The sequence below is a fragment of the Hyperoodon ampullatus genome, assembly GCF_949752795.1.
Source record: "Hyperoodon ampullatus genome assembly, chromosome: 6".
In the NCBI taxonomy this organism is placed as follows: domain Eukaryota; kingdom Metazoa; phylum Chordata; class Mammalia; order Artiodactyla; family Ziphiidae; genus Hyperoodon; species Hyperoodon ampullatus.
In genome coordinates, this window is record NC_136919.1 from 26,791,030 (window position 1) to 26,816,725 (window position 25,696).

The 25,696-nt window shown below is 38.7% G+C and overlaps 2 protein-coding genes across 3 annotated transcripts in view; one reads left to right on the top strand and one right to left on the bottom strand.

The window, feature by feature from the left end:
- Nucleotides 1-11,887, bottom strand: part of ERP44 (endoplasmic reticulum protein 44) — an 87,927-nt gene extending 76,040 nt beyond the window's left edge. Inside the window, exon 1 of one of the 2 annotated variants that reach the window (XM_079705718.1) lies at nucleotides 11,783-11,887. In XM_079705718.1, the coding sequence (XP_079561844.1) occupies nucleotides 11,783-11,801 (19 nt within the window). In that variant the 5' untranslated portion in view covers nucleotides 11,802-11,887. The remainder of the gene's footprint in view (nucleotides 1-11,782) is intronic. The other variant, XM_079705719.1, reaches the window with a different exon arrangement.
- A 3,541-nt stretch (nucleotides 11,888-15,428) lies between these two features.
- INVS (inversin) overlaps nucleotides 15,429-25,696 on the top strand; it is a gene marked incomplete at its 5' end in the record, with an annotated part of 143,681 nt that continues 133,413 nt past the window's right edge. Inside the window, 1 exon segment of the mRNA XM_079707124.1 lies at nucleotides 15,429-15,534. Within this exon segment, the coding sequence (XP_079563250.1) occupies nucleotides 15,429-15,534 (106 nt within the window).

Sequence of the window (25,696 nt, forward strand, 5' to 3'; positions counted from 1 at the left end):
CGGGTGATGAAAAGTGGATATCGTACAACAATGTGGAATGGAAGAGATCTTGGGGCAGATGAAATGAACCACCACCAACCACACCAAAGGCTGGTCTTCTCTCAAATAAGGTGATGTTGTGTATATGGTGGGATTGGAAGGGAGTCCTCTATCATGAGCTCCTTCCGGAAAGCCAAACGATTAATTCTAACAAGTAGTGCTCCCAATCAAACCAACTGAACGCAGCACTCGACGAAAAGCATCCAGGATGACTCAACAGAAAACACATAATCTTCCATCAGGATAAAGCAAGACCACGTTTCTTTGATAACCAGGCAAAAACGGTTATGACTTGGCTGGGAAGTTCTGATTCATCCACTGTATTCACCAGACATTGCACCTTCAGATTTCCATTTATTTCAGTCTTTACAAAATTCTATTAATGGGAAAAATTTCAATTCCCTGGAAGACTGTAAAAGGCACCTGTAACAGTTCTTTGCTCAAAAAGATAAAAAGTTTTGGGAAGATGGAATTATGAAGTTGCCTGAAAAATGGCAGAAGGTAGTGGAACAAAAGGGTGAACATGTTGTTCTATAAAGTTCTTGGTGAAAATGAAAAAATGTGTCTTTTATTTTTACTTAAAAACCCCAAGGCACTTTTTGGCCCAGCCAATACTTCACTTTACCTCTGGAAGATACTCTATAAGACCAGAGTACAGGCACAATTAAATAATAAACAAACTGGACAATTTCTAAAACAAATAAGTAGAACATGCTTTAAAATGTAGCACAGTTTTTATAGTTCTAAAGCAAAATTAGGGTATGTGAAACTGTTCATTCAAAGATTAAATAAAGAACCAAGTATTTTGCAACACTGGTACTTGTGTTAATTGTGAACAGATCACAAGACTTCCTATGAGAATCAGTATCCATTCTTTTTTTTAAATACCTTTTGTTTAAATTTATTTATTTAATTAATTTTTGGGGGCTGCGTTGGGTCTTTGTTGCTGTGCGTGGGCTTTCTCTAGTTGTGGTGAGCGGGGGCTACTCTTCATTGTGGTGCATGGGTTTCTCGTTGCTGTGGCTTCTCTTGTTGCAGAGCACAGGCTCCAGGCGCCCGGGCTTCAGGAGTTGTGGCTCGCGGGCTCAGGAGCGCAGGCTCAGTAGTTGTGGCGCACGGGCTTAGTTGCTCCGTGGCATGTGGGATCTTCCCAGACCAGGGCTCAAACCCGTGTTCCATGCACTGGCAGGAGGATTCTTTTTTTTTTTTTTTTGCGGTATGCGGGCCTCTCACTGTTGGGGCCTCTCCCGTTGCGGAGCACAGGCTCCGGACGCGCAGGCTCAGCAGCCATGGCTCACGGGCCCCCAGCCGCTCCGCGGCATGTGGGATCTTCCCGGATCGGGGCACGAACCCGTGTCCCCTGCATAGGCAGGCGGACTCTCAACCACTGCGCCACCAGGGAAGCTCCGGCAGGAGGATTCTTAGCCACTGCACCACCAGGGAAGCCCAGTATCCATTCTTATAGTAAAAACTGGTGCTAGAAACTGTGGAATGAGTCAATTTGAGTAGCTGTTTTCAAAGAATTATTTTGACTACAAAAAAAAAAAATGTAGCTCTTTCAGAATGTGAAGTCATTACAGAAACGTGAGCTTTTACCAGCTAGCTGGGATTCTACTGCAGTTGGGCCAGAACCATAGTAATAAAATGAAAGGAATTGAGAAATATCCAAATTTCTCTCTCAGATCACATTCACAACTGAAACTGTTCTTTACTCACAGATAGACTTTAATGTTGTGTCAGTAATATTTTAAGAGTTGGCATTTCCCCCTACATTTTACAAAACTTCAAATACAACAAAACACCTAAACAGCAGGCATGTAAATATGAGTATCTTGTCCAAAGGGCCAAGAAATTTTAACTCCATTTAATATTTTACCTTATAAACTTATTCATGATCTCTACTCCATCACTAAATCATACTTTCTTCACATTTTGGAGTGGGCTCAAATTTAGAAAACTGCTATATGTATTAAATATTAGCCTGTCTTCATGAGCTCATACAACTTCTGGCCGTTTTACAGTATGCAGGAAGAGAGATGCACAGTAATTTGAGTTTATCAAATTAGAAGATTAAGTTCCTGGCAAAGGTACCCTTCTGATACCTGAGGCAAACAAAATGTATCAACAGGCCATCTTTTTACAGGTAATTTTACTATTTAAAAATGTAGATATGTACTTAATAAAATTTTCTCTATATCATTTCTAAAAATGAAGACTTCAAAAGGGACTTTATCACAGAGACAAACCGTAGGCCATCAAGTCCCAACATCCCAGTCACATTCCACTGGAAGGTCTGCTAGACTCCTCCAAACAGTCTATGCAATCCTACTCAATTTTCAGTTGAAAAACTAAGGCCTCAAGAAGGAAAGAGATTTGCCCTAAATGACCTTGTGAACTAGTAAAAGAAAAATACTAACACTCCAACTCTTATTTTCAAGTTTTAACTAGTATTCTCTGGTGCCTCCCTAAATCTGCCATTAGGCAACAACCAAAAGCCAAATCTGTGCTAATAAGATTATTGACATTTTTTCCAGGTTATTGCTATTCCTTGGACAGGTAAAATATGTGTTCCTCACAAGCCATGAAAGACTATTTGAGGCATTTTCCTCATTCTTTACCTCACCTTTGTCTTGGTTTCTGAGACAGACAGCGAGAGCAAAGCTCTAGACCAGCCCTATCCAATGGCACTTTCTGCAACAATGGAAATGTTTCAGCACCTGCATTGTTCAATACAGTAGCCACTAGTTGCATGTGACTACTGTGCCCTTGAAATATGGCTACTGTGATTGAGGAACGGAATTTTTTATTTTATTCCATTTTAATGAAGTTAAGTTTACAGTACAACTCTAGATAACTATAACTTCAGTCATTATACTGCCTGTGACCCAGTCATGGTTCTTATATCCCTTCCCACCTACTGAACTGAGCAAAACACTAACGATAGAGTCCCACAGAAATAAAAAGGCCTCCAATTCCTTTTTTCCAGGGTCAAAAATTCTTCTGATTCCTAAAGACCTTTTTCTAAAATCTCTTAAATCCAGTTACCAAAGCTTCCACCACTAGACCCTTATAATCTTGAGGAAGAAATGGGTAAAGTATTGGCACTCTACTATTCACCCTGCAGTTTTCTTTAGCTCCAATACTAGAATGTTTTTCTGAGATGATTTCTTCCTTCATTTTCATTGTTTTTCTCTATTATTTTAGTAATGTTCATGTCTACAAACTCAGGTGACTAAAAATTAGATACATTAAAATATAATGTTGGGGCTTCCCTGGTGGCGCAGTGGTTGAGAGTAGTCCACCTGCCAATGCAGGGGACACGGGTTCGTGCCCCAGTCCGGGAGGATCCCACATGCCGCGGAGTGGCTAGGCCCATGAGCCATGGCCGCTGAGCCTGCGCGTCCAGAGCCTGTGCTCCGCAACGGGAGAGGCCACAACAGTGAGAGGCCCGCGTACCGCAAAAAACATTTTTTTAAATAAAAAAAAAATATATATATATATATATAATGTTCAAGGTTCTACATAATGAGAAAATTACAGAGCTAGAGGAATCAGAGATCTTGACCACAATATTACCGTGGGAATCAAAGCAGTTAGAATTTGACTGCAATCTTTACAAGAATAGAACTAAGACCTAAGATCCATGGCATTACATAAGAAACTTCTCCAAAGTCCCTTTTTTGTCCCTCTCCTCTTGAGTGGAGTAATCGGAAAGCTGGTGAGAATCCACTAAAGACCATGATTTTTATTTTGGCTAAGATAATAATGAGCTGTTCTAATGGAAACTGGCCAAAGGGTTTGCCAGCTTCTTTAGGGCCAAGTCTGACATCTGGCCATGTCAGTAAGCCACACAGCAAGACTCCTTAAAAAAAAATGAAACCAAAAAAGCAGGTATCCAATTCACGTTAACGATTTACTGTTATTGCAGGGTACAAGCCTTCTTATTCATTCCACCCAAGCCTGAAAATTAACCCATCAATTTAACCTTTCAAGGCTCTACTCTCATCTTCCTTCAAGAAGATTTCTCTGATTCTGCCAATGAGAATAAATTAGCTTCCTTTCAAACATCTACAGCTGTACTTCTCATACTTTAATGGGCATACAGGAATCAGCTGGGTACACTGTTAAAGTGCAGATTCTGAATCAGTAGGCCTGGGGTGAGGACACTGGAAGAAGATCCCAGGTGATGCCCAGGCTCACCACCACATTTCTGTATAGCAAGATCTACAGCCCACTTCTACAAATACCTTAAGGCACCTATCACTTTCATTTTGGAATTCTAATTATTTACATATACATCTTGTCTCCCCCACTGAATTATAAATTCCTTGGAAGCATGATATGAATCTCAATTATCTTTTTCTTTTCCACAGCGGACAGCAAACAGGCATTCAAACGCCAGGAGTAAAGGAAAGGATAATACCAAAGAAATAAAGTTCCTGCAGCCTGGGCCAAAGGTAGTTCCTCTCTATGGAATCAAAGGTAGGTTAAAGAGCACTGAATTCTGTGAAAAGTCAAACTGTTTTTCATTTACTTGGTTAAATGAAATAGAGTGCAGTAATATCAGAAAAGCTGTGACCAAAGCATGCTATTCCTTATACTGGATAGCAGAGCGATGGGGCACAGACCTGCAAAGCTAGCAGATTTTTTGAGGAAATACCCAATCAAATAATAAATTTATTAATTAGAGGAGTTAGAGGAATATCCTTTTTAAAAAACATAATAGACTACACAAAGAATCACTGAATCATCAAATCCAGTATGTTTAACTTATAGACTAAAAAATTTAGCTAGGTGATTTATCCAAGGATACAAGTATATGGAAGAGGTGGAACTTGTACAGAGATGCCCTGACAGCTAGTCCAGTATTCCTTGCCCTATGCTACCTCATGAATGGACACTACATGAAGAAATAACGCTTTCCATCATTCTTAAACTGTATCTTGTGAGTACATCTATTCTGAATTACTGGAAGAAGAATGAGTGAACAATTTTTTGAAAAGGGGGCAACTAACATAAATACATACTCAAGCAGGAATATAAATGGTTAATAAATATGAAAAAAATCAACTTTGGTTGTAATCACAGAAATGTAAATTTAAATCAGATAATATTTTTGGTCTACTAAATTGGCACAGACTACAAAAACACCCACTGTAACTAGAGTGTAAGGAAGTGGGCATACTCATACACTGTTTTGTTTTGGGGTTTTTTTTCCAGAAAAATTGCTTTGTTTGCATAATACCAAAGTGTTTCTCCCGTTTTAAAAAAAATACATCTTTATTGGAGTATAATTGCTTCACAATACCGTGTTAGTTTCTGTTGCACAACAAAGCGAATCAGCCATATGCATACACATGTCCCCATATCCCCTCCCTCTGGAGCCTCCCTCCCATCCTCCCTATCCCACCCCTCTAGGTGGTCACAAAGCACGGAGCTGATCTCCCTGTGTTATGCTGCTGCTTCCCACTAGCCATCCATTTTACATTTGGTGTGTATATATGTCGATGCTACTCTCACTTCGCCCCAGCTTCCCCCTCCCCACCATGTCCTCAAGTCCATTCTCTATGTCTATGTCTGTATTCCTGCCCTGCCACTCATACATTGTTGACAGAAATAAATGTCTGTACAACTTTTCAGTAGGGCAAATTTGTACAATGTATCAGAAATCCTAAATAAAAGATATACCATAGGATCTATGAAATACAATTCTGGAAAATTAACCTGAGGATGTATCTGGAGATCTGCAGTGAACATCATTGTATATGTATCATTTGTACATTTTTTTTTACAATTGTGAAAAGCTGGAGATGACCAATAACCATATTTTATATTAAAAATACCATAATTTATATTAAAATAATAGTATTTTAACATACGATGGAGTAAAATATAGTGCATCTAAAAGTTGAGCTACTATAGTGTGGAAAATGTTTTCAATAACTGACAATCAGACATCTTTTCCAAGGCTTTTACAAGTTTTAACCCATCAGAAATATTACTGAATAGAGTAATATATTCCAGTGCTTCTCAATCTGGCTGCATCCTTGGATCAACTAAGGAGATAAAGGGTTAAGAACTCCGTGTCAAAGAATGCAAATGGCCTTTACACATAAAAAAGCTCATATGAAAAGAGAATCAAGTTAAAATGCACTGAGACAGGGCTTCCCTGGTGGCGCAGTGGTTGAGAACCTGCCTGCTAATGCAGGGGACATGGGTTCGAGCCCTGATCTGGGAGGATCCCACATGCCGCGGAGCAACTAGGCCCGTGAGCCACAACTACTGAGCCTGTGTGTCTGGAGCCTGTGCTCCGCAACAAAAGAAGCCGCCATAGTGAGAGGCCCGCGCACCGCAATGAAGAGTGGCCCCACTTGCTACAACTAGAGAAAGCCCTCACACAGAAACGAAGACCCAACACAGCAAAAATAAATAAATAAACTCCTACCCCCAACATCTAAGGAAAAAAAAAAATGCACTGAGATACCATTTCTCACCTATCAGATTGACAAACACCCAATCATTTGACATCAACCTTATTAGCAAGGATATGAGAAAGGCCTGTTACACTGTTGGTGAGAACTCAAAACGGCAAAACTCCAGGTGGAGAGGAGTTTGCACTATCTAGCAACATCTACAAAGTTACAAATACATTTACCATTTGCCTGAGTAACGTCAATTACAGGAATCTATCTCAAAGATACACTAGCAAAAGTAGTTTTGCAAAGTAGTTTAACACATTTGTTAAAGCAAAAGGACGGAAACAATAGTAGCACATCTACCCAGAGGAGCAATAAGCAGTTTAAAAGAAATAGGGAATATTTCTATCCTGATCTCTAGGATACACTTCATAGAGTTTAAAAGGGGAGAGAAAGAGGTGGGGAGAGAAAGTATGAATAATATGCTAGAGTTTATCAAGGGAAGGGAGAAACAAATATACACAAATATATAAGTACAAGTAGATTGCTTACATTTTCTTTTTAAAAGGAAGAATTAAAAAAAAATTTTTTAATTTTAAAGGTTTCTTATATTAGGAGGAAGTTAAGACAGTAGAATAGACAGTGATAGAAGTTAGCCTGCTGTAAATATAACTTGCTTTAAAGATTTGCTTTGGAAACAGTCAATTTTACATAATTATATATTAGAAGATATTTTTTAAAACCTGAAAATTGAAAGCTAAATGAAACAAATGAACCTAACCATATATTGAGTTGATGGTTAAGCCCACGTAAATTTAATTACAAATTTATAGGGAACAAAAGGAACAGAGAAACATGAAACTACACTATGAGGATCCAATCAGCAATATTCAGAATGTGGCAAATTCTACAGGACAGAGGACCCAGTTTCCCCAACAATAAATTACAAGGAAAACAAATGAGATGGAGAGTGAGCCTATAGATTTGTAAAGTTTTATAAGAGACATATAAGCCTATTGGGATGTATGAACCTTATATAGCTCCTGCTTTGAACGTTCAATTTGTTTAAAAAAATTTTTTTTTCTTTGAAACAGTCATGAAAATCTGAACATTGACTAGATATTTGATGACATAAAGAAATTTCAGTTACTTTTTCTAGATGTGATAATGGTATTCTGGTTTTTGCTTTGTTGTTTAATTCTTATCTTTTAGAGAGACTTACTAAAGAAAAAACAAATGACCTGGGAATTAAAAACAAACAAACAAAGAACAATGTTTGGATCCCACAGATACAACTAGCCTGATATAGGGCCTACACATCATTGTATTAAAACTGCCCCAGGTGGTTCTAATGAGTCACCAAGTTTTGTAAACCACTGATCTGGGGCAAGTCATATCAATAGGATAAATAACTCACTGAGTTATGAATGGAACTACATGTCTCCAAAAGTACTCTTCTTGAAGGTAGGAATCAGTATTTATCATTGGCACTAATGGCTAAAACTGACATCTTTGAATTCTACTGTACTTATTTTTAAGGTACTTATAAAGTTAAATAAATGTTTACTTAGCTCTCTGATTTACTTAGTTTCCTAAGCAAACTTTTCTTGGCTTCTTATACATATTGAACAAACCAGGAGCAATAATGGTAAAAGCCTTAATGTCCAGGCACAAGGCAATTAGAGCTAGTAACAACTTATGATCTATAAACATAAACCACTAAGAGATTAACAAGAAAGCATTCTCAATAAAGCAACTGGAGCAGGTTACAAACCTCTGAACCACAGAAGGTTATTTAGGCTATATCAGACAACTTCATTCCAATTTAGTCTTATTTCTCTTATCTCACCTTTTCAAAACTTTTGTACACAACCAATGCAGGAAGAACAACTGCTAAGAAATAATTAAGGGGAAAATGATCACTTTTAATCCTGAATAAACCCATCTCAGGTAGAAAGATAAGCAGAAAAGGGCTAATTAATAAGTAACTGATCCAGGGCTCCCCTGGTGGCGCAGTGGTTGGGAGTCCGCCTGCCGATGCAGGGGACACGGGTTCGTGCCCCGGTCCGGGAAGATCCCACATGCCGCGGAGCGGCTGGGCCCGTGAGCCATGGCCGTTGAGCCTGCGCACCCGGAGCCTGTGCTCCGCAACGGGAGAGGCCACAACAGTGAGTAGGCCCACATACCGCAAAAAAAATAAAAATAAAAAAAAATAAGTAACTAATCCTTTGGTTAGTGATAAATGAAATGTCCCTTTAAATTATCCTATAAGCTGCCACGTAATGACTGGCACAAAGCAAAATGAAAAGATAATGCCGATCTGGCCAGGCCAGGTGCTTTCCTCTGATTCAGGCAGCTCTCCTTAAAAGAGCACACAACTGGGAAGGAATTTCCCAATCCAGACATTATATACATGGGGTTTTAGCAGAGAAACATTGCTGTCTCCAGTATTCCAATCATCCACAAAATATGATGAACAGTTATGGAGGCAGAGATTATACAGTTCAGAGACTAAAGTTGTAATCACATACCTAATGGATCAATTCAAACCGTTACAGAAACAATAAATATTCGTGAGGTACTGAAAAGGTATCAGGAGAATTATGCCTCTTTGCATTTGCCAGGTGACTCAAATTTTTCTTCTGATTTATCCAAAATCAGTGCACCCTATACTACCGCACTTTGTCCAAGACATGCTGCAAATTCAGTGGAGTTTAAAAATAATTTAAAGGCAATGGGGGTGTTTCAAAAAGCAAGTCTGAAATAAAAGAACTCATTCTCTAAGACCCTGACTTTAAAGATATCTATACATAAAAGCTCACGGGGAAAAAAGTTATCACACTGAAGTTGTGTTTAGTTACCCATCCCAGAAAGGCTTTTTAGGCATAGAATGATATGTCCCAACATGCTTTTGAGATCAGGGGGAAAAAAAAAACTACCTGCCTGCAGAAGTTTAGGATTTTATGTTTCTGCTGTTATCTTATGAACACCACTAAATCTCAATAGATCTAGTTCTTTAGGGCTGAGGTAGAGTTTACCTGAAAAAAAATTATTGTGGTAAGAGAATATATGGCTTTTCATAGCAGGCCATTTAAGGAAAAAAATGACCTCAGCTAGGGGGAAACTTGGATATTCAATGGCTGTATGTGGGAGGGAATAAACTTGAAGTCTGAGAGGGGAAGTTGGAGGGAGGAGGAAGAAAGCCCATTGGAGAAGATAAAGGGTATATTTTTAGACAGGTGGGATACTGAGTAAGCAGTTTGCATCACTAGAACAGAACTGCCAGTTAGATAAGTAATTCAAACTGTGATCAGACAGATGTTCTATAAATATTTGCTAACTGGTATATGACTATTAAAACTACTTTGGTAAATACTGTGTTCAAACTGAATCTAGCTCGACTTGTAACTCTGGCTTACTAAACCTTTTCTTGGGCTTTATTTTCCAGCCTACTAACCTTTACAGGTATTCTCTAAAATGTCTTCTATTCCTCTACATTTACTCAGAGAGATAAGTATACAAAATGTTAACTAGATTTTAAAAGTATTAGAAAAAACTCTTTTTTGTGCTTAACACGGTTTGTAGGTTTTCTATAAAAAGCATGAGTTATTTCAAAATAAGTTCTTTTCTCCTTCTTAAACTTAGCTCTACAACCAAACAGTGCATCTGATGTAGTTTTCCTATTCAGTATTTCAACTTTTTTTCCAATCTCTTAAGATTTTTTGCCCTTCATATTTTTTGTAACCTAAAAGTAATTTCTGGCAAACAACTCATAATTCAGGCCATGTTTATGGATATGGAAATATTAGTATCTATTATCCTTAAAGAAGAAGTGGTCTCTGATAACAATGAGTATTATTCCAGTACTGCTAGAAGGAAGAGAGCCGCAGAGTATAATGCAATTACCAAGAAACAGCTCTCTACAGAGAGTATTTTCCTCTATACAGAAGCCATTCATTACCACATAATTATAAGAAGTCCCAATAAGACACTTCATCATTTAACACCACCATGTTTATATGCAACTTTTAGTTCTCAAAAGTACTTTGGCATTGCCCTTAGTTTTTATAGCACTTATCCTCCGAAAAGGTCCAAATACTGTGTATGGCCTTTGAATATGACTTGAAAATCACAAAGAAAAGAGAGGGGAGAGAGGAAGGAGAGGGGAGAGATGGGAAAATGGGGAGAGAGGGAAAAGGGAGAGGGAGAGAGAAACTATTTCAAACACAAATATTAAAAATGTAACGTGATATGGCAGAATAAGCACTGCGAGTCAAGAGATGTGCTTCAAATCCCAGTTCTGCCGGCAACCAGCTATACGCCTTCCTCTGAGTCATTTAATTATTTTTTTTACATTGTCAAGAGTGATTTTGACTTAGTGTTCACCTTAAATTTAGCTTTTTTAAAACCTACTACAATTACAGTACTTCAAATATCGTATTATAACACTAGCTCAATTAAAGGTACATCATTTTACCACCTGGAGTTAGTCCTTCACTTTTGTCTCAATTTGACCTGCAGCCTGGATTACTTAGGCTGCACCCTCAAGATGTATTTGGAGGAAGAGGGACTGGAGGAAGATTCCTTTACAAGATGGGATGGTGCTGAGCCGGTGAGGAAGTTAAGGAATAAGTGCACATGCATGCAGAAAACCTGGTCATTCACAACTCAGGAGCACTGAAGAACAACTCTGCTTAAATTTCGGGAGGTATAACCAGATTTGAGGGAGGCTCCGAGCTGAGGCTTTCTGGTAATCACAGCCTCCACCCTTCAAACCTTTACTCCCCCAGTGGACACCAAACCAATTTCCAGTTCCGGGTTCCCAGCCAATCGTATCAAGCCACAACAGAGGGCTCCACCGACCCGGGCACCGTTTCTGGGCTCCAGAGCGAGATGCACAAGACCCCAGCACCTGTCGGCCTCACGTTCTTCCCAAAAAGAGGGGGTGGGAGGGAACAGTAGGTCTATGCCCCGACCTTCTGTACTTAGGTTACCACCAAGTCCATGAGCCCTCTGGAATGAAACAACCTCCGAACTCCAGGGGAAGGGGCGCTGCTCGCCATGACCCTCCGACAGATCCTTCTCCCAGGGCTAATCTCCGGTTTATAGGTCCCACCTCCGACCGCGGTTTCTCAGGCCTCGGGAACCCCGGGCCTGGGAAGCTGACGGACAGATGCCGAGAATGAAGGCAGCGGGGGAGGGTGCAGTCCTCGCCACCAGGGGAAAAGACAGGAAAGCAGGGATAGCGGCAACTGTGTCCCCCTCGGCGAGGGCAGCAGGCCATCCGAATGTCTGTCGAAGGGTCTGTCATTCCTTCACTCACTCACCAGGAGCAGCAGGGAGCATCTGAGGTCGGGTAAGGATAGGAAGACGGCAGGACTCATGGTAACGCCGGGGTCCGCGGCAGGGACTGGCGTTGGCGGCTGGGACTGGACAGGGTTGGGTTGGGTTAGGAAAGGGCTGGGCTCCGGGAGCCGGCGGCAGGATTCTCCCGGCAGCTGCACCTCGTCCTCTCGACCCGGAGCTCCAGCGGCGAACACCCGGGACAACTTCCAGAGAGGCCTTACACACCCTCACTTCCGGGTCCTGCCTACCTCGGAGCACATCGGAATATGTAGTCCTGCCCCATTCTCAAAGAGCACGTCATTGGGCACCAAGAACTCTTTTCCCATCAGGCTCTCGGCCCTGGTCCACCGAGCCCGCCGCGCGCGGGGCCCTGTGGGATAGAAAGGGCGGAGGGCGGGAACTACAATTCCCAGAAGGCTGTGCGGTCGAGAGTCTCGGGCGGCCTTCCGAGGGGTTCCGCCAGTTTCAGCGTGGTGGGCTCTGTCCCAGCCGGATGTAGTGGCCGGACCTGGCAGGAGGGGCGGCCCAGCGGGGTTCGTGCCTCCTGGAGCCGCCCCCAGGACGTGAGTCCTGGAGGAGGCGAGGGTGAGTAAGAGGGGGCCTGGCTGGGGAGGCTCCTATCGATCTGCACTGCTTGGCCCTTGCCTCAAACTCACGACCCTCCTGTCCTGGGCTGTGGCCTGAACCTCCCATCACTGGCCTCCTCGCCTGCTGCCTCTTCTCTCTGCTCTAATTCTTGCATTATAAAGCCCGAGCCACCCCTCTGGGTTTCAGTGGAATGTGTCAATGACTTACCCCTAAGTGTCTCTTTGGGCTACTGTAAGGAATAGATGTGGGATGGACTGGGAAAGCACGTTGTAAACTGAAAAGCTCAGCGCGAGAGTGATTGCTACTGATGCGTTGATCACACCTGCAGGATAATTTAAAAATTCGTTAGCCAAGCAGTTGAGGAACAACCTGGCTGCCCCCGTTAGCTCTCCAGCCTCATCTAGCAACACCCAGCCAGGTCCACGTGCCCCCAATTGTAGCCACACAAATCACAACTGAGTAGCCGTGAGGCATTTGACTCTTCTGTGGTTCTCCCTACTCCTTGCCTTTGCTTCAGCTTCCCTGCTGCCTGGAATGGCCCTAACCCCTTCTCTACCTGGATAGCCATCTCAAATGTCGCCATCTCTGAGAACGTACCAAACAACCAACCATTTGGTCCTAATCAAAATTTCTCTTCCTTTGCTTATGACTACAGCACCACTAGTTTTCTATGGTTTTAATTATTAGAGCATTTATTACACTGGCTTGTTCTATAATTAGTTAATGATGATTATACCTTGCATTGTATAGCATTTCATAATTAACAGTGGTTTTGATTTTCATCTGTAAAAAACTTACAAATAGCATTAGCGCTAAAAAAAGATACGTATCCGTTTGAGCTTAAAAAAAGGGGGGGACCTTAAAGAATGGATTTCTCAGGCTGACAAAATTAAACAGTGATGGAGCCAAGATTTTTATTTAAGTCTCCTCTCTCCTAGTCCAGTGTTCTTATCTCTATACCACTCAGCGACCTCTCTGACAGAGAGATAGAAATGAGGAATTAAAAAAGAGCAGAGACTCATGAGTATGAACTCATTACTCCAAGAAACTAAACTTTGACCCTGCTCACCCTCTGGACTTAGCACTCAGCCTATGACTTTTCATTCAACAAACATTCAATGAACACTAGCACCTGTTACTGTGCTAAATGCTAAGAATTATGAGATGAAGTATATATAAATATATTGGACTGGCCAAAAATTTCATTTGGTTAGTGAATACGTTTTTCAATAAAGTTCTTCGTGAAAATGAAAAATGTCTTTTATTTTTACTTAAAAGCGAACGAACTTTTTGGCCAACCCAATATATAACATGACAATTTTTAGTTTATTTTCAAAAGTTTTTTGTGATTCTGATGTGCCTAAAACTCTGATTACCTAGAGTCTAAAGTGATAGGCATTAGAGTTCAGTACAGTGCCCAGCACATAGTTAGCACTCAACTTGTTGAATGATCAACTTGGTCTACCAATTTCATGTTTCATATTTTACAGAAAAGCAGAGCTGAGGCAGCCTAAGTGTTCACTCCATATTATTAACGAACTGGATCTTGATCCCAAGTGCAGTTACTCCTCTACCGTGTTTCCACCTCCACCCCTGTTTTGTAGCTTCTTTCAAGTCACTTTAATATAATCCTGCATATGACTGGTTTTTCTGACATGACAGACATGCTCAGACATGACAGAGTCTCTCAAAACGCCCATAATTTCTGCCAACACGTTAACTCAAATTCTCAGCAAAATAAAGCCATGAAGAGCTGACTTTACCAAAATTAAGAAAATGCTTTCACTCTAAGGCAGAACTTGAACCAAAACTCTTCATCAATGACAGCCAAGTACTAGCTCATGAGTTGTGATAAATTTATTTTACAAAGCTCTCAGATCCTTGGTAGTCACAGAGATTGGAGTGTCAGTTTCTGGTAAAATCAGAAGAGGGCTTGCTTACCCTTATTGCAGATACTAACTGTAGCTAATTAACAGCTGCTCCCTTTAGATAGGTATGTATGCTCCAGTTTGCCATGTTCTCCATGACTCCCCGTGTTTCTTGCCCTTGTTACCTCCCTGATCCTTGTAGGCATTCAACTTTGGAACTTTGATATAGCATCTTCGCTTTAGGATGGAAGTTTAAGATCATTGATGAAACTACCCCTCTTTCCTTCCCATCAGATGCTTGAATTCTTCCTGCTGCATTTCTGACATAATCCAGCCTCTGCTTAAACACTCTTATGATAAGGAATTCACTATTTTCCTATGCAGCTAATACATTTCTAGAAGGTTCTATCAAACCATATGAGACTACCAGAGCAAAATTTTTCCTTAATGAAACATGGTTTATCCTAATGATGTGATTTCCAAGTTAAGTTCCTAAGGTCAAGATCTCTAACTAGGTATATTTCCCTGGTGGACACAAAGGGAGAACAAATATAAATTCCTCCTTTTGTGGGCATGAGAGGAAGAATGAGGTACCTTCTAATTTAGTGCTTAAATCCAGGTAATTCTAACCTGACAATTAAGTTCACATCATACCTATTTTGTATCTTGGTCATCACCTTTATTCCCAATATCAATTCTAGTATTTAGTATTATGTGGAATCAAATCACCTGTATTAACTTAGCAAGTCACTGTGACTTTTGGACCCTGTATCTAATGTTAAATATTCAGCCTTTTTTTTTTTTTTCTCAGCCCCTGAGAAGGGTCTTGAAGCATCTAATCCTTTCATTTTACAGATGAGCATCTTGTACAAAGGGTCACCTAACTTACTCCATTATGGCAATTCTAAGACTAGGACTGTAGACTTTTTGAATCCTGGTGAAATATTTCTAGTAAACCATTTTTATAACATACCCATTTAGAACTGATGAGATGGATTTCCTACAGATACTTATTGGTTGCATCATCATTTCAGGTTGTTCCAGTTGTTGAGAAGACTATGAATGTAAACCATGTTTATAATGTACCCATTTAGAACTGATGAGATGGATTTCCTACAGATACTTATTGGTTGCATCATCATTTCAGGTTGTTCCAGTTGTTGAGAAGACTATGAACAGGTCAGAGAACTTGTTCTTTCCTGGTTCCTCATTAGCATCCCAAGTTCATGCTGCTGCTATTAATGGAGATAAGGGTGCTCTTCACAAGCTTATCATAGGTAAGCTCCAAGCTCCCCTTAAGTACAGAAACTTTAAAAATAACTCTTTGTCCTAAGGAAGTTTGTTAATCTTAGTCTTAATTTGCAATTTACTTACACATTTTAATGGAAACACATTATTGTTTATATTTGGTTTCAGGACTTGGACAAGAAAGAAATTAAGTCCTGAAACTTAAAAATACAGGTTAAGATTAGATGAAAAGTACTTGAGAAATATCTGTGTGTTTGGCATTGAACCTGGATATGTACTTTAAGGTGCTAAGAGAATTCATCTTTGTAACAGCAGAGATCTGGAATGAGATATTGGATAGTGAGCTATAACATTTAATATATACCCAAAGTACTAATGTTTACAAATAGTTTAAATTTTAATGATTAAAAAAATTTTTTAACATCTTTATTGGAGTATAATTGCTTTACAATGGTGTGTTAGTTTCTGCTAATGATTTAAAATTGATTCCGTGTTCTCATTATCATTGATTCAACTAATTGAAATTGATTGTGTTCACCCTATCTTATAGTGAGAGAAAGGTCCAATATGGAGGTTCTAGAAGAACTTTCTAGAGAAGTTCTAGAGAGTAAAGTGAATAGGAGAAAGACAGTGGGTAAGAATATTCCAGAATTGTAAAAACCACAAATCCACATGTTTACAAGTCATTAGTCCCAAAGAAAATAAATAAAATAAAAATTTCCACTTCTCCCTCCCTCCCTTCTCTGCTAATGCTTTATGCTTCTTACCAAAAATGAAAACACTAAATAGGAACTCCCTCATCTTTCAGCCCGATAACTACAAATCAACCTACAGCTACACCATCTTCTTCTCTCTCCCTGCTAAAACAGAGCAAATATCCCTTTCTGTCAAAGATCAGTTTTTCCACACATACTGTGTATTATATTCCTTCCTATCTTCTCAGGGATCTTGTTCCATTTTTTTTAAACCTCTGATTACTATATCAACCTTTTCTTCTATTCTATATTCTTTTATCAACATTTAAACATGCTCTATTGTCTCCATTATTTAAAAATCCCATCCGAGTCACTGCACCAAAGGAAAAAAAAAAAAATCCCTTCTCTGTTCCTTCATCCTGCTCTAGGTATTACCATATCTCTCAACTTTCCTTCGTGTAAGTGTATCAGTACATGGGCTAAACTGCTATAACAGTGACTTAAATAAGATAGAGATATGTTTCATTCTCATAACAGTACAAAGGTAAGTGGGCAGCTAGGGTGGATAAACATCTCTGCTTCATAAAATCATCCAGGGATGCTGCTAGGGCTTAGCTTTGCCATTCTCAACATGTGGCTTCCACCTCTGGGTCACAGGCAGATTCTTCCACTGTAGTCACAGCCCAGCCAACAGGAAGGGGGAAGGAGAGAGTGCAGAATAGCAATTTGTCATTCTGGAAATGCGTGGACTTAGAGCCACACCTAGGACAAAAGAGGCTTAAAAAAAATCTCTCTCCCTGGATGGCATCATGCCCAGCTAAAACTCAGGGTGTTCAGTTCCCAAAAAGAAGAATGAGAGAATGGATAAGGGGACAATTATCACCCTGTCACCAAAATCAAGCTTCTTGAGCCACCTGCACTCATTATCCCCACTTCTTTATCTCAATCCATATTTTTCTGAAAGAAAATAATAAAACATGCTTTCTTATTTTGAAATATACATATAGTGTAGTCCATAGAACATAAATGTTCAGTGTAACAAATAAATATAAAGCAAACATCGATGTAATCATCACTAGGTCAAAGAACAGAACATTGTTCCCCCAGAAACCCCACTGCATCCTTCCCTCCCCCTTGGACTAATTTGCTGTCTTGACGTTTACGGTAATAATTATATTGTAGTTTTACCACCTAGTTATATATCTTAAACACTATAGTTTAGCTTTGCCTTTTCTGGACTTTTTTGGCTAAATGTTCCATGTTTACTTGTACTAAAAATTGTGTACTCAGTTATGTCACTTTCATGCTCAAAACTCTTTAATTGCTTCCCATTGTACCTGGAATAAAATTTGAAAGTGTACCTGTACCTCTTTCCCTCTCCAACCTCACGTTTCACCACTCTCTTCCTAGAAAAGCCTGCTTTATTTTCATTTCCCAAATCTGTAAACCCTTTTCCGTCTCAGGGCTTTTGCCTGAAATACTATTCTCCCCATTCTCTGTCTGACTGACCCTTACTCATTCTTCATATCTCAGCATTAAGGTCACTTATTCAAAGAGGCCTGCTCTGCCCATCCATTCTCAGAGAATTCTGTTCATCGTGTCCTGTCTTGGAACTCTGCAGTTTTCCTTCACAGAATTTATCTCAGATTGTAATTCTGTGTGTATATGTATGACTATTTTAATGACTCTCCTCTGTAAGCTAAGAGCCTCCACAAGTATAGACTAGGTCTGTTTAGTTCATCATTATATACACAAAATCCAGCACAGTGCTTGGCACATAGTAGCCATATGAGAAATATTTGTTGAAGGAGTAAATAAATATTATAATCATTCTTTAAGTATCTTTCCTCCCAAGAAGTCTGTAATCATCTAGAGGGCTGAGATTAAATCTGAATTTAGTTGAATTGAATTGAGAGACAAGTTAGGACTAAATTCCATTGGAAAAAAAAATTATTTAAGTCAGAATTCCTCAAGAAAACATATCTTATAAAATAAATCTTTTATTATTTTAACATGAAATATAATCTTCAAAGGGAACAAAGTGTGCAGTATGTTGTAAATTCAAAACACTTATACAGGCTCAATCATATAAATTAATGTGTTACATGATAAAACTTGAAATATTCCTATAATTCTATATCCCCAAAGAAAAAATTCCTTAGAAACAAAGAAGCAATCATGATGTGAAACGAGTACAGAGCTGATAAATGTATTTATAAATTGGTCCCCTATGTTTTCCGTCATCTTGTCTAAGGAACCCCTTATTCATTACTGACTTTGAGCTGTAACACTGTTCACCTTTTAAGAATTCCGCCATTTTTGTCTTCCGTGCAAAGACAATAATACCTTTGCTCTGTGGTATTTCCTAACATTTGTATATTCCTATCAAATAATGTGTTTTTTTTTTTAGTATTAAGATACATCTTAAATTTCAGTGCATCTTGTACCTTCTTTTATATAGCACGAGAGTGACTATCTCTAAATATATGCTATTTCTCTTTTCTAAACTAGTCACATAGTACTACAAATGAGTTATATTTTTTCTTCAGTCTTTGCTCACCAATTGCTCAGTGAATTCATTCACTTTGGCATTTTCTGTTTTCCCTTCTCCGTTTCCATGGAGAAGTATGTCGTGATGTGTTTGACTCCATGGAAACAGATGAGCATCTCTTTCTACATACACAACTAATTAAATCGAACACTTTCTGTGCTGCCCATTGTCTAGGAGGAGGAGTGAAGAGGCTTTCCCTGAATGAGACATCATTTTAGTAGCAATTCTTAGTGTTTACTGTAATACAATGGATTAATGTTTTAACATAACTCATTACATCCTAGATTCAGATGAATTAGGGCTCAGTCCTGGGCCCTAAAAACATAAACATACATAGTAAAATCCTTACATGCTATGACTATCATTTATACATAAGTAGATTTTTCTTGTAATATCCATCTCAAGTAATTTAATTGAATACCAGAGACATCGTTGATAATATATTCTAGTAGATTCATTTTAATACTATACAGTGTAATGTAGTAGAAAGGTTATAGATTTAGAGTCAGGTAAACCTGAGTCTTGAATTCTGGCTTTGTCATTTATCAGTTATATTACCTTGGCTTGAACCACTTAATCTTTTTGAGCCCTCAGTTTCCTCATCTGTAAACTATAGATTATAATACTTTGCCTGTGGGACAGTTAAATTAGATAATGACTGTAAAACATCTAGCATCGCACCTGACACATTGTAGACAATAAATAGAACCTTATTACTATTATTATATCAGGTTGGATTTCCTGTAAAATAATCCAATCTTACATAGTTTCAGAAATGTCTCAAAATGAAAAAGCTCTAAATGCTAAGAAAAAAAAGATGCTGCTTTCTTTGTGAAAACCAAACAAAATAATCTATAAATATTCGCTGTGTAATGATGGTTCCTGGCATTGCTGCTAACAGTGTTTGGGGCATTTGCAGTGGTGAAGTGACCAAGCAGCACCATTTCTGATTCTACTACAACTTTTGTTGGCCTGTCCTTGTTCTACACTAATATAAATCTCTCTGAATCATTGTCTCTCTTTGTTTATAACATCTCCCAACACAATAGCTGGGTGTGGCAAGGAGCCTCATAAGTGGTAGAGCAGTGACAGTATTTCAGGTTCCTTCTTCCTTTACTTCAACCCTGTCACTGAGGGTTAGGGTCATTGAATGTTTTATAAATGCTTGCTTATATACATGTATTTACAAATATACTTACATGCATATGCATCCATACTAATAATAGCAATAAAATGAGCCAACATTCATAAAGTTATGTTATATAAGCACTGTGTTAAGCATTTTGTAACTTATGAGCTCATTTAATAGCAAGACACCACAAAGGGTTTGGGGTACTCTCATTTCCCTCATTTCATAGGTCAGGAAACTGAGATGCAGACAGATTAAGTAACTTGTCTAATAAGTAACAGAACTGAGATTGAGGCCTGCAAGACTCATTGTAAAGCCCATGCTTTTAACTACTAACATGTGGGGCCTCCATGTGTGGGTGGATATGTCTACATATACATGCACATTCGTATGTATGAGTACATAGAGAATGAGAAAGACAAGAAAGATGATTAGGTCTAAACCTTGACAGATGAAATTCATGGTTATCTAGTTGGAACTTTTCTGAATTTTTTTTGTGCTATGAGCCCTTTTGGCAATCTGGTGAACTTCATGGACCCCTTCTCAGAAATATATATTTTAAGAGCTTAAATATAATGTAATAAGAATCCAAAGAAAATCAGCTGTACTGAAATACAGTTATCAAAGTATTTTCAAATTATTATGTAGCAATATACTTGCAGTCATTTTTTTAAACACAGCAAATAGCAAGATCTAGTGGCAGATCTAACAACTATGATAATTTCAAAGTAGCAATGAGTGTAAATGATATTTAAGATACCTCAACAATGATAATGAGATGTGTAAAAATATTTTCTAAAATCTCAAGTACCCTCAAAGTATAATATGTCCCATGTTATTATTATTATTCTCATTTTAAATTAGGACACTGAGACTCAGAAGTTAAGCAGTTTAGTTGCATAGTTAATAACTGCAAGGTTGAAACCCAAACCAAGTCATTGGATTATGAATGCTATCTTCTTTCCATTGTTCACATGTTGCCTCTATTACAATAAGCAGATATTTTTAAATGACCACAGATGATGGTGACAATATGAAAGGTGTGAAGAAGTAGGTGAAAACAGATAAATGCATCTTTGATGCCACACAAAGGTAACATTTTAGAACAAACATAAGATATCAGTAGAGAATGCTGGATTTACTTGTGTTGGACAGTATGGCACCATAGCTATTGTGTAGAGTGGCACAACTGTCACTACAAGTGACAGTCATTTCCTCTAACTGCTAGAGCTGGAGCTCTGGTTTCTACACATACATACAGAGACTCTTCTGCTTCAACTAGCCTTAAAATAACCGAATGCAGTAGAGCAATCATGGTTCCACATCAGCTTTCTGATCTATGTTCAGACTGAGCACAAGCAGAATGCTGGCCCCTGTTGGTCATGGATTAGAGGCTACCTCCACAGTTGCCAGAATAATTAAAACAACACAGCACACTAGCCAGCTGCATCCTATATTAGCTGTTCCTGATAGGAATGCAAGTTTAAATGCACTGCCATCCAGTGAATATTAGTTTACGTCATAAGCCCCACATTTGTGTAACATGTTGCAGTTACCAGACACAAACGATAAATCATTTAATTCATTCATCAAAATAAGCTATGGTAGAGACTGGACAGGTATTGGCTGAATGTTGTAACTGAGGAAACGAAGGAAGGGAGTAGGGTAGCTAGATAAAGAAACAGGCCTTTCTCAGTTACTCTCGTTCAGGAAGCTCAGAACTTAATGGGACACTCACCACTCAGAAACTAGCCATAGAACCACTATCCCCCTAAAAGCAACTCAAAACAGGACCCAGGTGAGACTAAGTGCTGCTTTTTCTAATTATGACTAGGGGATACGTGCTTTCAGCTACCTCAGGTGCAGAAATTTTCCTTATAGGCACAACATATTAGATGGTGGTGACATAACCCAATTAAATCTTCTGTTGGGAAGTATAAATACCTGTTACACAAAAGCAAAGTATGTCAGGGATTGAAGAGAAGGCTTGAAGTTTCCCTGTGTCTTACAGCCGACTTGGTAAGAGTGGAGCAACTGGTGTCCTGGGAGGTAGAGTGACCTATTACCCCTGTGGTTCTGACTCCACTTTGGCCCTGAGAAACCTGATCAGTTAGGATTGTCCCAATGTGTGATGATTGCCTTCATTTATCACATTTGTTCTTGTGACCACAGGTCCTAAATCCTCTCCTTTACTCAAGCTTCCAAGGAAGAATCTCACTGGGCGGGGAGGGGGGCGGTGATTATAATATGAATTACTGTCATCTTGCTAATACTAAGTACTACTGTCTTTGCTTAACGCTAACAAATAAGATGCTGGTAGAGAGTAGCTGTTAATCATGAAAGACAACTGGAGACTAGCTTTTACTACAGCATATTCTCTGTATCATTTTCACTCCAGAAGGGCTCAAGTGATAAAAGGAACATGCTCTACCTGTAATACATTTTAGTTCTGTTAATGAGTTTGGGTTTAAATGATTCCTTATCTATAAATGCAGTGATAGAATCTCCGGAATCTTCTGGATTAGATATTGGAGGTCTTTGTATAGAGAATAGTACCTAATGGACTTGAGGACACGGGGAGGGGGAAGGGTAAGCTGGGACGAAGTGAGAGAGTGGCATGGACCTATATACACTACCAAACATAAAATAGATAGCTAGTGGGAAGCAGCCTCATAGCACAAGGAGATCAGCTCTGTGCTTTGTGACCACCTAGAGGGGTGGGATAGGGAGGGTGGGAGGGAGATGCAGAGGGAGGAGATACAGGGATATATGTATATGTATAGCTGATTCACTTTGTTATAAAGCAGAAACTAACACACCATTGTAAGGCAATTATACTCCAATAAATATGTTTCAAAAATAAACAAATAAATACCTAGCTCTGCGTGACCACTCAGAAGACTTGTGCATAAGAGCTTCTGTTATCAGATATGTTGAGTCAAATGCAAAACTTGCCTCATCTTCAAAACCAAGATTCTGAAAAACACAAAACAAAACAAAACAAAAACTATGCCTCTCCCAGGAGTTACTATACACAACCTGAGTATTTTGTAAAGCTCTTTCAAATTTCAGGAGCAGTGACCTTTCTTGATTTATTACCAGCATACAGGGAAACATGGATTAGCAAAGTGAGTTATCTGAGAAGCTATGAAGTACTTCTGGGTCCCAATATATACAAGATTTAAATATATATTGAAATATTTAGAGCTAAAACAGCTTAGTTTCAGGCACAAAACAACTCAGACAGAAGTGTGGCACATTCTCTTTCTTCATCTAGCATTTGTATTTCGCCAAAGCAAGTATTTCATTTGCTCAGTTTTCTTCCACCATTATCAGTTCATGCCAAAATACCTTAAAAGTAACTGGCTTCCCTCATGCTCAACTCATATATCATTACCCTTAGCCAGTGTGTAAATACCTGGTCATTGTTTGTGATGAAAGTAACAAAATTTTTTCACTTAAAGTACATGGCAGGAGCCATGATATCTTTTTTTTTGGTGTTGTTTTTAAGTAAAGTTTATGGAGCTTTTTACGCTTTTGCAGTGTACAGTTATTTAATTTTAACAAACATATGATCATGTAATTACCACCACAGTCAAGATGTACAACGGGTCCATCACACCCCAAAATTCCCCCATGTCCCTTTATCATCAATCCCTCCACACATCTCAGCCCCTAGATACCACTGTTTTCTGTCCCGTGGTTTTACCTTTTCCAGAATGCCATGTAAATGAATCATAACAATATGTACCCTTTGAGACTGAGTTCTTTCACTTAGCATAATGCATTTGAGATTTTTCCATGTTATTGAGTAGATCATTACTTCATTCCTTTTTATTGCTGAGCAGTATTCTATTGTATGGATGTACTACAGTTTCTTTTGTCATTCTCCAGTTGAATGACAATGAGATGTTTCTAGTTTTTAGCAATAATAAATGAAGCTTTCATAAACATCCACATGCAGGTTTTTATGTGAACATAAGCCTTCATGCTTTTATTTTTCCTGAGTAATAAACACCTAGAAGAGATTATTGGGCCATGTAGTAAGTGTATATTTAGCTTGCTATGAATGGCGAACAGTTTTCCATAGTGGCTGTACCACCTATGATACCAATCCTACCAGCAAAGTTTGAGAGTTCTAGTTGTTCTACATCCTCACCAAGCATTTGGTATTGACAGGTTTATTTTGGTTTTGGTTTAACCATTCTAATAGATGCATATTGGCCTCACGTTGTGGTTTAGATTTGTATTTCCCTGTGTATTAATGATGTTGAGCATCTTTTCATATGCTTTATTGGCGAAATGTCTATTCAAACCTTTTGGCCATCTTCCAATGTCATTATCAGTCTTTTTTTATTTTTATTTTTTGGCTGCGTTGCGTCTTCGTTGCTGCATGTGGGCTTTCTCTAGTTGTGCCGAGCGGGGACTACTCTTCGTTGCGGTGCGTGGGCTTCTCATTGCAGTGGCTTCTCTTGTTGTGGAGCATGGGCTCTAGGCACGCAGGCTTCAGTAGTTGCAACACGTGGACCCCAGAGCACAGGGGCTTCAGTAGTTGTAGCACACGGACTCAGTAGTTGTGGCTCGCAGGCTCTAGGGCGCAGGCTCAGTAGTTGTGGCGCATGGGCTTAATAGCTCCACAGCATGTGGGATCTTCCTGGGCCAGGGATCAAACCTGTGTCCCCTGCATTGGCAGGCAGATTCTTAACCACTGCGCCACCAGGGAAATCCATTATCAGTCTTTTTATTATTCACTTGTAAGAGTTCTTTCTTTATTCTGGATAGAAGGCTTAATCAGATATGTGTTTTGCAAATATTTTCTCCTAATTTTTGCGGCTTGTGTTTTCATTTTCATAACAGTGTCTTTCAAACAGAGTTTTAAATTTGGATGAAATTCAATTTATCAATATTTTAATGGATTGTTCTTTGGTATCATATCTAAGAAATTTTTGCCTAACTCAAGGTCACGGAGATTTTCTTTCATCTTTGTTTGCTTCTAAAAGTTTTATGTAGTTATAGAGACTTTACATTAAAATTTATTATTGATTTTGAGATAATTTTTGTATATGATGAAAAGTATAGGTTGAGAGGTTTTGGTTTGTTTTTTCTTTTTGCATATGGATGTCCAATATTTTTACCATTTGTTTAAAAAACTGTTTATTGGTTTGCCTTTGCACCTTTGTCAAAAATCAATTGATCAGGGAAGGATTAAATTAGGAGTTTGGGATTAAACTATACATACTACTAAATATAAAATAGATAACCCACAAGGGCCTACTATATAGCACAGGGAACTATACTCAGTATCTTATAATAACCTATAATGGAAGAGAATGTAAAATATATATATATATGTATGTATGTATGTATGTACAACTGAATCACTTTGCTCGAAACCTAAAACTGACACAATATTGTAAATAAACTATATTTCAATAAAATTTTATAATAAATAAAAGAATACTTGTTATTCCAAAAAAATCAATTGATCATACATATAAGTCTATTTCTGTACTTTCACCTCTATCCTATTGATCTATATGTCTATTTTTTTTGTTATTTAAATCGTGAGTTTATGGGCATAAAATTGTTTATTATTTATAATATCCCCTTATTTTCCTTTTAATGTCTACGGGCTCTGTAGTGATATCCCTACTTCAATTCCTGATATTGGAAATTTTTGTCTGCTCTGTCTTTAATGATCAATCTGATTGAAGAGTTATCAATTTTATTGATGTTTTCCAAGAACCAACTTTTAGCTTCACTGATTTTTCTCTAGTGTTTTTCAGACTTTAATTTCATTGATCTCTACTTTTAAT